This window comes from Acartia tonsa, chromosome 11 (assembly GCF_053477335.1).
Source record: "Acartia tonsa isolate MP-2025a chromosome 11, ASM5347733v1, whole genome shotgun sequence".
Classification (NCBI taxonomy): domain Eukaryota; kingdom Metazoa; phylum Arthropoda; class Copepoda; order Calanoida; family Acartiidae; genus Acartia; species Acartia tonsa.
This window is the reverse complement of record NC_137270.1, coordinates 26,795,961-26,809,694: the sequence shown is the minus strand read 5'-3', so window position 1 is coordinate 26,809,694 and position 13,734 is coordinate 26,795,961. Positions and strand designations below refer to the sequence as shown.

General features: G+C 30.6%; 2 protein-coding genes across 2 annotated transcripts in view; both read right to left on the bottom strand.

Annotated features, from left to right (window-relative positions):
* Positions 1 to 9,503, bottom strand: part of LOC145331212 (calcitonin receptor-like) — a 50,476-nt gene extending 40,973 nt beyond the window's left edge. Inside the window, exon 1 of the mRNA XM_080175831.1 lies at positions 9,495 to 9,503. Coding sequence (XP_080031957.1) covers positions 9,495 to 9,503 — 9 coding nt within the window. The remainder of the gene's footprint in view (positions 1 to 9,494) is intronic.
* Positions 9,504 to 11,224: 1,721 nt separating this feature from the next.
* Positions 11,225 to 13,734, bottom strand: part of LOC145332563 (uncharacterized) — a 50,627-nt gene continuing 48,117 nt past the window's right edge. The window contains exon 18 of the mRNA XM_080177567.1: positions 11,225 to 12,285. Within this exon, the coding sequence (XP_080033693.1) occupies positions 12,170 to 12,285 (116 nt within the window). The 3' untranslated portion in view covers positions 11,225 to 12,169. The remainder of the gene's footprint in view (positions 12,286 to 13,734) is intronic.

The following is a 13,734-nucleotide window of genomic DNA, read 5'->3' as shown; positions in this document are numbered from 1 at the left end:
AGTGCTTCGCACGCCACTGCAGATTTATCAAGAAAATTTGACCAAAATTGTAAAGGGATCATGGTAATATAATTTAGAACAAAATTAGTTCTAAGATCAAAATCATTTACTTGAAAATTAAATTACCAATACATCACAATGTAGTAAACATTCTGTAATTAATCACCAGAAAAATCTTGTTTAGAACGTCGTCAACCCTTCTCATATATTTTAAACTGCCACTTAAATTCAAGGGGTTCTTAGATTGTTTAATACATAAATATCACAGTAGAGTTTTTATACATGAAATGACCCTTTTTTGGGAAAAAATATTTGTTAAAACCAGTAACAAATTTTTCTGTCTGCTATATTCAAAACTAACTCAGTTAGTTAGCGGGCATTGATGCGCTAGTACCCAATGTCAGTCAGAACCTGCTGAATTCGTGCACATTTTTCTTTAAGCCAGTACCCAAAGTCTGAGACTCTTAAAAAATTAATATTTGATCCATTGTCCCCTCCCTTACTCCCTGTGTAAACATACTCATACATATGTATATTTGAAGGAAAATATAAGTTTTTTTTTATGTGTTATTGAAAGTGACAATGTAAGTAAATATTTATCAATAATAAATATTTGTACTTTTTATCCAATATGCAAGTAAAAGGAAGTCTGTCAGAAGCAAAAGATACAACAATTATACCAATAGATAAAAAATCTTAACCTGAAGAATTTAAATTATAAAGAAATTTAGGAATGTTTTGATAATTATCAAATCGATTTAAAGACAGCTTAAGAGCAAAAATTGTAACAAAACTGGTAATAATTTAATGATTTCTATTTTATTTAAAACTAGCGGCTACGCCCCTAGAGGCCTCTAGTGGCACTTTGAATGTTTTTTTTTATTTAAAATATCTAATTAGAGAAATAATTGGTTTATGTTTCGTTCAAGTCTCTTTTTCGGGAGGGGTAATTTTTTTCTAGGGACGATTTCTCTTGGGAGGGTGGTGGTACCCTCCCCCAAAATAGTTATAAACCTTCCCGGGACCTATGAGAAGCTACCCTGTTAAGGAGAACCCGATCGGTTCAGCGGTTAGCGAGATCCTTCGGTACAAACACACAAACAGACAAACACACAAACACACAGACATCCTGTTACTTTAGTATAATTTTATTTAAAATATGAAACTTTCTAAAACACGAAGATTTTTCAGTATGCATCAGAACTGGTTTCAATTCAGCGAATGAAAATCGGTTTCGACGCAATACTGGAAAATTTATTTATAGGCTAATATAGAATAACCCATACTACTAGCATATAAAGTAGTAAGATTATCTTATCTGAAGCTTAAGATGTCAATAACTGCTGAACCGATTGAGTTCTATATTTTAGGTAAGATTCACATATGTCATATGGTGGTTTTAGGCTATTTTGTTTTCACATTCAAGCCTTAAGATGGTTTTAAGCTATTTTTCTAGCCCCTAAATGCTTGGAGTGTAGCCGCTAGTATCCTATAAAATGCTTTAAAACTTGATATTTTCGTAAGTGCAAAAAGTGTAAGATTCTTTTTTGAGCATCACCAGAATACTATTTGTTTATGATCAGATTTTGTAACATAATCTTAAAGACATAGACATGCTTTCCAAAAAATATCAGAGTGCAACATAACAAAATAGGCAAAAAATTTACACAATAATGAATCAAGCTAATGAAAAAGTTAAAAATTGTACCAATTGCTGTAATGTCAGATGTGCGACATGAATAAAAGTTGGGTGAATATCTTGGCCTAAAACATGCACAACGCATTGCCATAAACAAATAGTTTTAAAAGCTATTGATCCATCTCAACCCAAGACTACTTTATCAAACTAACATCTTTGTACAGGCCATATATATATTTCAATAACTAAGGTTATCATTCTCAATCTTCCTGTAAAGGAAAAAAACACAAATCAGTAAATAATACATACAAAAAAGTCAATTTTTGAAGAATCTGAATAAGATATTTAACGTTTCTTTTTTCTTTTTGATTTGAAGAATTGTAGAGATGCATCGCATTCTATAAACAAATAGAACATTCAGATAAGAGTCGAGAAATTAAAGGGTTCGTTGTCTGCAATAATTTGATGTTAATGCCTTGGGACCTACTATAAAGGTTCTTATACGCCATCCCCAGAGGTATTAATCAATACATGTAGATAAGTGCTTGTTAAAATACAAGGAAAATCATGACCGTAAGAAAATGAATAGCAAAATTTAAAATATCTTTAGTTAATCTAGATAATTTTAGTATTTTAGAGTAAAATCAAAGGAAAGACAACCAATAAAATTATAAAATTGTTAAAGTAAATCACTCCATTCCCTATGATATCTTTTAATGTACTATAAATTTTATTTGTATTTAAAAATTTAAACTACCAACAAATAAGTAACTTAAATTTCAAAGCATTTTTAAAAAGTATATTACTAACGTACCATAAGCCATACTGAAAAATCATAAAAAATCTTAAAATTATTACCAGTTTTGTTATCCCGGTCCTTCGGCCTCTCAGGGCCTACATAACGTATGTCAAACTTATAATTTTTTATTTTAATATCCGCGGAAAGTTGTCTATGGTTCAAAGCAAAAATCACTATACCTGTCCATGATATAGAATATTATTGAAAGTTTCAGGTGAATCATGATAACGAGAGAATCTTATGTTGAAAAACGCAGAAATAAAGAGGAATAGATTCTCAATCATAAAAATACTTGCAGTGGCGTGCGAAGCACTTTGTCTAGGGGGGGGGGGGGCACTTTGCTTTAGGGGGGGGCATTTTGATTTTATATACTAATTTTAAATAAGGGCGTTTTAAGGGGTGGGATTATTCGATTATGGGTCTTCTAGTCCTTATCCCTTCTTCCCCATCCCTTCCCCCATCCCTATTTCCCATTTATATCCCCCATCTCCCCCCCATCTCCCCCCATCTCTCCCCCCCATCTCTTCTACCCCATCCCTTCTCCCCACCCTGCAATGACCGAAGGGAAGGGAGCTAGAAAGCATCTTCGAAAAAAAATTACAGAAGATAATTTAACCTTCCCCCCCCCCACCACAAAACATTTTTTATGGGTGGAAGGGGATGTTATAAAATCTCAACAGGAAGGATGAATAACCCCATTAAAAATATTTTTTTTGGGGGGGGAGATAAAAACACTCATTTTGGAAATAATTTACCAAAAATTAACCTAATATGTAAAACTGATTTCAAATATTTCTTTATTGTATGACAACAAGGATGACAACATCTTTAAGTAGCAAAGCACAAAAAATCATTAATAAGAATACAGACAAGTAGATTTAAAGAGCATCTGTTGAAATAAATATATATTTTAGATAGAAAAAGTCACAAATCCTTTTCCCTGTATGTTGTGTGATGACAGTCAAAGAAAATTACATACTGGATGCTTGAAACAGCAAGAAATTTTATTTTTTTTAATCTTATAATCCACAAAAAAAAATATCGTACCATAAAAACCAAAGATATAAAGAACTATGTAAAAAATAAAAAAAAATACTTGTTTATAAATATTTACTCCCCCTTTGAACTAAAATCAATTAAAAAACAACAAGTGTGGCGTATTTTATCAAGTTAGGAATATAGAGTGTAGTTAGTTTTAAGGGTTTTTAATGAAAATTGCCAAAAAAAACATGTCTTTTTGTAAGGGTATGTACACAAAAAAAATGATAAACTTATCCTGAAAATAATATGACATCATATATAGTTATTCATTTAGACAGACATACAGTGTTGAGAAAAAGGCTTAGATAAATATCAATGCTGTTTCTTTTTTATATAAAATAACTTTTTGATAAAATATTTGTTGTTTACACATGTTTTTATAGAAATAAAACCAAATATACAATTGTGATAAAAAGCAGAAACCATTTGGAAGGGCTCGAAGCGCAAATTTTTTTCTTCAAATATGCAGGGAGGGAGGGGTTTTTGGGCTATTTATTACACTAGTCCCCAATATTTTATATAAAATTTTCTTATTTGTTGGCTCAACAACTTTGGGGACTTTAATGGAATTTTGATTGGTTGGTTAATTAAGACGAGTTTCCATACATTTCATCCACTAATTGTAATCTATATAAGAGGTAATTTTGTGTATCATCATTGGAAATGTACAAAATTTCTTTGGTAAAAAGTTTATATTATATAAAATAAAATACTTCCTATTACCTGGTTTGTTATGTTCAGTGAAAAAAGATTATAACCTAATTTCTACACTAATTAAAAATTTGGTAAGGTTAAATGAATAGTAACTGTCTGTTTGGCGCGAAGCGCCAAATTTTTTTGTTGTTGAGTATTTCTTGATCTTTTTTTTTTGAAACTGGAAGAGTTTTGCTTTTTGTAGGGTAGGGGGCAAAAAGGGGCATTTTTGTTGACCAGGGGGGGGGGGGGGCAAAATGGGGCATTTTTCAACATTTAGGGGGGGGGGGCAGGGAGGGCGGTGGCATGATTTTTTGTTTATTTAATTTCAGTACATTTTCGTATTTCACAATTTTGCAATTTTGAGTTTGTTGTAGTCGCGCGTCGGGCCCTTCGTCCTAAACTGGTTCTAATCTCATAATTAAATTTTTATTTTAATATCCACTAAAAGGTGACTATAATACGATAAGACAAGCAACTAATAAAAATTACATTTTTAAAGGAAAATATTTAATACCTATATTTCTTGAGGAAGTCTACGTAAATGCAATCTGATGAAGGCTGAGTTTTTAAAGCTAGAGGAACAGCATGTTTTTTTATTCTGTATCTTTAAGTGTGAATGTACTGATTATATACTGGAATGGGCAAAACCAACAAGTAAATTCAAAATTATCTGAAATCACAAAATATTTGTTTTCCAAACTTATTTAGTTGTTAGTTACAGATGGAGTATAAAAATAAAAGTAGGAACTAGCAACTTACTTATTTATACTTAATTCTGGGTAAAACAAAATTTAAACAAGGAGAAATTAAATATATATTAAGTATTTTTTGTCAAAATACTCGCTTTTTGGTCCCTTTTTTCTACCCAATATTCAAGAAAATTAAAAAAAAATTGTAAAATAAATGTTACATTTAGTAAAAACTCTTTTATTATGAATAATGAATAAAACAAATAATAAACTAATTCATAAAATATTGAACAATATAAATATTCATATTTATAAATAATTATTTGCAAATATCTATAAACCTCTTAAAAAAACAGGAAATGAAATTAAATATTGTTGCAAAATATATATTTACATATTTTTAGCAAATTATATCAAAACCTTTTAAGGTTACTTAAAGTTGCAAAACAATGCACATATACCAATAAAATTACAATTTGATAACCAATTCATGTTTGCTATATATTATTTTTTTTTCTCCAAAATTTTATGTAGGAAATTGATTTATTTAGCATGTCCAAAAAGGTTATAGTTGGCAAATGTAATAATGATCATGCATAACTATTTTTATGAAGATATGTATATTTTTCTATTAAAAAGATAATATAAGAAATTTCACTTAAAATTTTTTTTCTTCAAAAATCTTAAAATTACCTTTTCTTTATTTTCAGGCCTGACTCTAAGAATATAGGTAATTTTCATTAGTTTTAGCCAAAAAAATTACTGTTATAATCCAAATAGATATCAAAAATGTAAAACCTGACTTTGCTCCGCCTCTGAAAATTAAAATTTCTGACAAAATCAATTATGTTTTTCTTATGATTTCAACACCTTACCCGAAACTTTATAATAAAAGACAATTACAAAAAAGTAATGCTAATCTTTCTCCAAAATCTATTAAGAGGGTCATTTTATCGCATCTTTTCCATAAAGTTGTGTATCAGCAGTTAATCAAATGGGCTTATTAAGTCAGACTGTTCTAAATTTTGTCCAAATGTAAACAGTTTGCACATTTGACTAAACGCTAACACACAACTTTACGGAAAATACACGAAAAAATTACCCTCTTTACATGCATGTTACATAAATTTGACATTAAAAATGTTTGATCATATTCTGTATATAACAGAACTGATCAGAGTCTAGGAGTAATATAAACAAAACATCTTGTTATACAAATTCTAAACAATAAATAGCACTGGCTGGATACTGATATTTTTAAAAACTGAAACTTGCTAAGCTTTATTGTAAAACACAAATATATATTTTACTTTAAAAACTTAACATGCATGTTACATAAATTTGACATTAAAAATGTTTGATCATATTCTGTATATAACAGACCTGATCAGAATACAGGAGTAATATAAACAAAACTTCTTGTTACACAGGTAGCAAAAATTTACAACAAAATAGTTTTAGGATAAAAGTATTTGGTTGTTTATGTGGGAATAGTCCCTTTCGTGGCAACGTCCATTAAGGGGCGATTCGTCGTATTTTTAAAATGGCTATTTTTTAGTTTAGGTTAGGTTATATTGGGTTAAGTGATTGCCCCACAAGGTTAGGCAATCGGCCCCGCAGGGTTAGAGCCCCCCGCAGGGGCTAGAAATATGAGAAAACTACTTGAAAAAAACGAAGAAACGCCCCTTAAGGAGCGTTGTCACGAAAGGGACTATACCTTTTTATGCTAACATATTATATCCTATAATATAAGGTAGAAAAGTTTTTTTTTGTCTGAAGGTTAAGATTTCGATAACAAATGAACCGATTGATCTTTTTTTTTACCGAAGCTTCACATAGGTAACGGGATGGTTTTAGGCTTTTTCTCTGTTTTTCACTCTTTCTAGAGATGCTAGGGATTCAGCCTTTAGTTCTGAATATTTGATTACAAAAATATAACTTTTATAAAACAATTTGTCATTTAATCATACATTTCCACCTATCAAAAAAAATAGTTTTGAACAATATTAGAATATTTTTGTAATGTAAATGAAAACTGCAGTTTGTGAACTTGAATTTTTTATAGTATTTTTTGGGCAATAAAAATAAAGTTTCATAGATAGAAAATTTGTTTTTCTGGATATCTTTTGTCCAGCTACGATGAACTCACTCTCCTTATGAAATTTATCAAAAATTTATCTTAACTTGATCAGGTTAGTCAGAACATACAGGAAAGAGAATAACCAGCGGATACGGGGGGGGGGGGTGGTATCCGGGATCCCTCACCAATTGTAGTTTTTAAAACGTAAAGCAAAAATTTTATGAGAGTAATTTTTTTCTAGAATCAATTTCTCTTAGGGGGGTAAAGCTACACTGCAAAGGAGATCCATATCGGTTCAGCGATTAGCGGTTCATAATATTAATTTATTTGAATTTAACCAAATTTTAGTTTTTATATCTGCTTCTATTGATTGTCTGCTTATTAGCCCGGGCCTTCTACCACTTGAGGCTAACAAAACTTAATCTAGTAATTTTTCATTTTAATATCATTGGATAGCTGTCTATAACAACTATTAAAGTCTTGAAAATAGTTTACTTTAGACTTATATAACTCTAATATGTAAAAAAACAAGCAAATATTTACTTTATAATTTGAAAGGTTTTTTTTGTTGCAAAAATGAAGTTTTTTTCTATATGATTATTTACATTTTTATGCTATGTTTCAACGATTTGGAGATATGAAATAATATAAAAGTTTCTTGTTAATCATATTTATATTACTATTAACTTTACTATAACATACTCAATAAAATTTTAACTCAATTTGTAGGTTTAGGAAGGAATTGAACACCCCATAATATTAGTAAAAGATTTACCTTCACCCCTCTCATCCCCTTGATAAACCCCTAGTGGAGCGAAGGGGGTTAAAAAGTCACACCCCCTAAAATAAAAGATATAACATCGCCCTGACTATAAGATAATATTTCTATTGTTGTCTGTAATACGATCTCATAAAGATCACACCCCTCTTTATCTTATTTAAAAGAAGAGTCTAAACTTTTCGGGTACACTTCGCACACCCCCTAGCAAAACCCTGTACACGCAACTAATCTTATTATAATTGCTAGAGGTTTAAACAGGGATCTAAAGGGGTAGGACAATGGTCGATAGATCTATCTGTACCCCAAATAAAAGAAAATAAAATAGATTCCTCTATAGATCAAATTATTTCAAATAAAATTCATTTGAAATAATTTGAGTCAGTTTGACTTTATAATTGCGTTTGACAACAAGAAAATATTGAAACTTATTATTTTAGACTTAAATTTAAAGCTTAATATGGATGACAACATACACAAAAGGACTCTCTAAGAATAGACAGTAGAACATGTAGAGCTTAGAATATAAGCAGAATATGAATTTATAAGTGTAAACAAAATTGTATGTATATTTGTTAATGCAGGATACTGATTAAGAGCATACTTACATTTTTAGGATTTGATTATAGAAAGCTTCGCTTATAACATTGTAACTAGTTGTCCTAGAAATCATTTTTTCAAAAAATCAGATGATTTAGGTTTTTATCATGTAAAGATTTGTTAAAAAATAATAAACGCAACATGTTGTTATATGAACCTTTGGACTATTATAACGATTATAGGGTTGCTAAGCTCTCTAAATCGAACATAACTGTTTTAAGAACCATTAAACCAAGTTATAAATCGATAGGATAATTTTACATGTAATTTTACATCAAAATTTAAGAAATCTATAACTAGTCACGTTTGTATAATGGGTATCAAACTAAGACTATTCTATTTTTTTGCCTTTTTTTCTCCGCTAGAATTCTTTGCTCCCACAAATCTTCTCTTATTTTCTGTATATACATTTATCTCTCAAGCAACGGATAAGTCTTTTTTTCTCTCTCTATTATCTGTCTCTCTCTCTCTCTGTCTCCATCTCTGTCTCACTCCCTGTCTCTCTCTGTCTCTCTCTGTCTCTCTATCTCTCTGTCTCTGTCTCTCTCTCACTCTCTGTCTCTGTCTCTCTCTCACTCTCTGTCTCTCTCTCTGTCTCTGTCTCTCTCTCTGTCTCTGTCTCTCTGTCTCTCTCTTTCTCTCTCTCTTTCTCTCCCTCTAGTAAATAGTATTGTAAGTTCTGAAAAAAAATTATCTTAACGTCTAAAATAAAGAATTATGTTGGTGATTTAATTTTCTAGTAATTGTCGAATTTCTTCTATGTTTGTTTAACTGTTTTTAGTATCAAGGTTATTTAAATGTTTTATAGAGTAGCTTTATCATTATCAAGTGCACATAACGTGTCTCATAAGAAAGGATTTATTATTACTTGGATCTTACACCAGATTATCATGTTCTCTAATAAAGTGAAAGATGTAGCTGGCTAAAATAACGACCCCATCCATTCACCCATCCCCTTTGCCCCATCCCTTCAACTTCAACTGGACGAACGAACTGATCAATAAAGGATGTCCATGTAGGTAACCTAAATTGATGACATTTTTCCCCTATCATAATATCCACGTATAATCTATTATATCCATTCTCATAAGGACCAGACTGAAGTACATGTCTATATGCCAAAAAAACATTATTTTTGAGACTTTTCCACAAAGTGCCAATAAAGCACTGACCTCCCACATTCTGAAATATATGTGTTAAAAATCACAGGAGAGTGGGGAGGGGGGTAGTAATATTTTTTTTCTCCAACATGTGAAGCTACTAATTACCAAATATAACCTAACCTAAGATAATGAACAAGCAAACAAAAAACCATTCTAAATATATAAGGGAGGAGGGGGGGCACTTTAAAGGAAAGCCCCACAATTCTTTTTGAGTACTGGTAGTTCTTCATGGTCTAGGTCATTTGGTTAGAAACAAGGATGATAACATTTATGTGTAACGAAGCAAAAAGAATTTAGGGACTGCTAACGGGCTAATAAAGTCAGTGAATATAAAAAAAGCAGTCTAAGTAAAAGAAAGAACCGATTTAAAAATCACGAAACTATAGATAAAAAATTCTTACTAAAATTTTAACTAGAGGATACGATCCAAGCATCCAGGGGCTCTATTTGTAGAAGATGTAGAAAGGTGATAGAAAAATAGCTTAAAACAATCCTAAAATCTGAAAATAAAATAGCCTAAACCGTCATTAAACCTATGTGAAGCTTACCTAAAATAGAGAAACCAATTGGTTTAGTAGTTATTATGATCGCTTTAGACAAAAAAAAACTTAATATTTTATATAATACAGTTAGGGAGTTGAATCCATTTTTATAGAAGCAGAAATATAATCTATGATTATGGTTTTGACCCTCTAAAACTGTAATCTACCTTTCCACTTTCCCCTCTCTTGGTGAAGATATCTTCAACGCCGATACGATTTTTGAAATGTAAGATTCTACTTTCCCTTCTCTTGGTGAAGATATCTTCAACGCCGATACGATTTTTGAAATGTAAGATTCCACTTTCCCCTCTCTTGGTGAAGATATCTTCAACGCCGATACGATATTTGAAATTTAAGATTCCACTTTTGCCTCTCTTGGTGAAGATATCTTTAACAAGAGAGACAAAAGTGGAATCTTATATTTCAAAAATCGTATCGGCGTTGAAGATATCTTCACCAAGAGAGGGGAAAGTGGAAGGGTAGATTACAGTTTTAGAGGGTCCAAACCATAATCATAGATTATATTTCTGCTTCTATAAAAATGGATTCAACTCCCTAACTGTAATAGGATTAAAAATCATCAAACATTTATACAATTAAATAATTTATTAATAACTATTCTACAAAACATAGAAAATGAGCTAATACACAATACACAATACAAATTACAATATTCAATTATTTTTTAAAAATATTTGTTGTTAAAATATTTGTTTAACTGCAAATATAAACAACATTTGTTATAAAATATAGATATTAACAATTAATACCTCAAGTAAAAAAAACATTTATGCATTTTTCTGATCTGGTAATATTTATGAAAGCAAGCTTTTCTTTAAAAAAATTAAGTATCGCAGAATCTGCTAGATTTGCCAAATCACCAAAATTATTTCTGTAAAAAAACTTCCAAAACCGCATAAAAAATCTCCAAAAGGATAAAAGCATTGTATCTATAATTCAAAGTAAAATCATGTCTGTCCGTCCAACTGTCCCTTAATATCTTAGTTACCACTGAACCGATTGGATTCTACTCATCCGGGAATATATCTACTGGTCCTGTGGTGGTTTTAAGCTATTTTCTTGGAGGTTAAGACACTCTACCCCTCCCCCCCAAAAAATGATTTTATAATTTTTTACCTATATAATTTTATATTTTAAAATTTGTTTCTTCTTTTTAGTTTCTTTTTTCTTTTGAACTTTTTTTTATCAAATTTATAAAGATTGTGAAACCTCTCTTCGCCTGTAGGGGCGAAGCCCTAAAGAGGCTAATGGCAAGGAAATTCTTAAAAAATTTAAAAAGAGAAAAAAGGTTTTAAAAAATATAAATAAATATAAAAATTTATAAAAGATTATTTTTTTAGAGGCTAGGAGCGAAACCGCTGGTTTCATCTATTTTGATGATCTGTTTACTATAGCTCATTCGGCGAGACTTTTTCAAGAACCCACCTCTTGTTGGCCGTTTATGAATAATAGAATCGCCCTATCTATTTCAAACTTTGCCCTATAATTTTTGACCATTTTATTCGTAATTATGTCATATTAAGCATCATGTATGATCTGCTATGCCTTGATTTTATGGAGTTGTCATCCTTGTTTTTTCTAAAGATTATATAAGTGCAATTATATGGCCAGAAAAGAAAAGTACTTTAAATAACGTTTGCATAAAAAAATCGATGAAATATGATCATACATAATTATATTTTTGAAGAAATTAGTTTATTCTAAAGCACAAGGTCTTTTATATCCATAGCAATATAAATATTCAACAGAGTAAGAATTTAATAAATTATGATTATATAAAAATTTTACTTTTACTTAAATATGTTTTTTAGTATTTCATTGCCATTAAATTAGATATTTTATAAAATAACACCTAAAAAAACATTTAAAACTATTACTGCATCGTACTATAGATAGTTTGAATAAAAAAATAATAAAATAGTAAATTTAATTCCAGTTTTGTTGTTCCCAATGGGCCAACGGCTACAGCAAGCAAAGGATGGATTTTTATGGTTTTTTATTTTATTATTCGTTAAAAAATATAACATAATACGATCCAATAAATGATTTCGTAAGGCTCAGAACCGGTTCTAATCCAGCGGAAATTAATCGTATTCGGAGCCATACATACTGGACAACTGATCATTTATGTCCATTTGGTAGAGCTGGATCTGCATCAAGATTATCTAGAAATCCTTTTGGCCTCAAGAACACACCACAGAAATGGGTAAAGAAGTTGGACTTTTTATCCATTAAACCTAAACAAAAACAAAAATGATTGAAGCTCTTTATAGTGCGTATAAAAATGACGTCATACAACACAAATGACCAATGATAGGCCAATACTCAGACTAAGTTACTACAACCGATTTCATGCCAGTATAACATAATTATTTTTGTAGCTGGACAAAGTGTCCTAGAAATCAGCCATGTGAGGTCATAAAAATAAGCCATGTGAGAAGAAAAACCCCTAAAAAAGAGATGAATAATCCCTCTTTTTATGACGTCACAAGGTTGATTTTTTGAGACACTTTGTCCAGCTACCATTTTTTATAAGCACTATACAAAGTTTCAAAACGATTACAGCCAATATTAGTAAAACTAAATACGTGAAAAAGGAAGCCCTTTTTAAGCCTATGAAAATTACGCCATATTAATATGATCCTTTATTGTAATATGACGTAATTCGGGATTATTCGGCAAAATGACTTTTAAAATTTATCACCTTTTTTACAGGCACTAAATTTTAAAACTTCATAGTTAACTATTCTAATATGACGTCATTTTTATAGGCACTATTTTGAGCTTCATGAAAAAGGGCTAGGTACAAATATATGAGGTATAAATTACTAAAAATAGAAGGGTAGACAGACAAGAACACTCAAAGAGTAGCTTTTCAAAACTTTTTTTCAAAGCCTAATGTTAAAGATTTATAGCTATATAACTCAGTAAATTAATACGAAGGAAAAGGAAATATTAATTTTAAGTTGCTATGGGGAGAAATCCAGGAATCTAAAAGGATAAGACAATGGCCGATAAATTAATCTACAAAATTACCCCTTCTGTATATTACTATTAGTCGTTAAAACGCTTGGAAACTCAACTTAATGAGTCAACCAGTCAAAATTCATGAAAGTTAAGCCAACGAAAAAGAAAATGTTATTATAAAACTGTGAGGACTACTGTAATAAACAGTCTAATGTCCCCTCCCTCCCTGGGAGAAATTACATTTATGAAATATAGTTTTCCTTTTTGTCCTTTATGTTTGTCCTCTGTGAAGATTAGAAAATTAACAAGAATGATTATATCAATTAGAAGCAAGGCTCTTGCTCTACAAAGCTAAACATTGAAGAGAAAGAGAGGTATAGGGGGTGGGGGGAGGAGACAGAAAGGGAGAAAGGAGGTGTAAAATAGAGAGAGAGAGAGAGAGAGAGAGAGAGAGAGAGAGAGAGAGAGAGAGAGAGAGAGAGAGAGCATGATATAGAAACAGCAGATAACGAAAAAGCAAAATAGCAACAGATAAGGATGCTCAAGGGAAGGACTTTATTAGACGTCCTTGGCGAGAGAGAATTCAATTTTACAAACCGACAGACTGACAGGCCGATAACTTAAAGATTAGATTCGCAACAAAAATGAAAGACAAATTGGTTACAGTATTTTGTACTTCTAAAAACTACAAACAAAATTGTATCTTAAAGTATTATTTT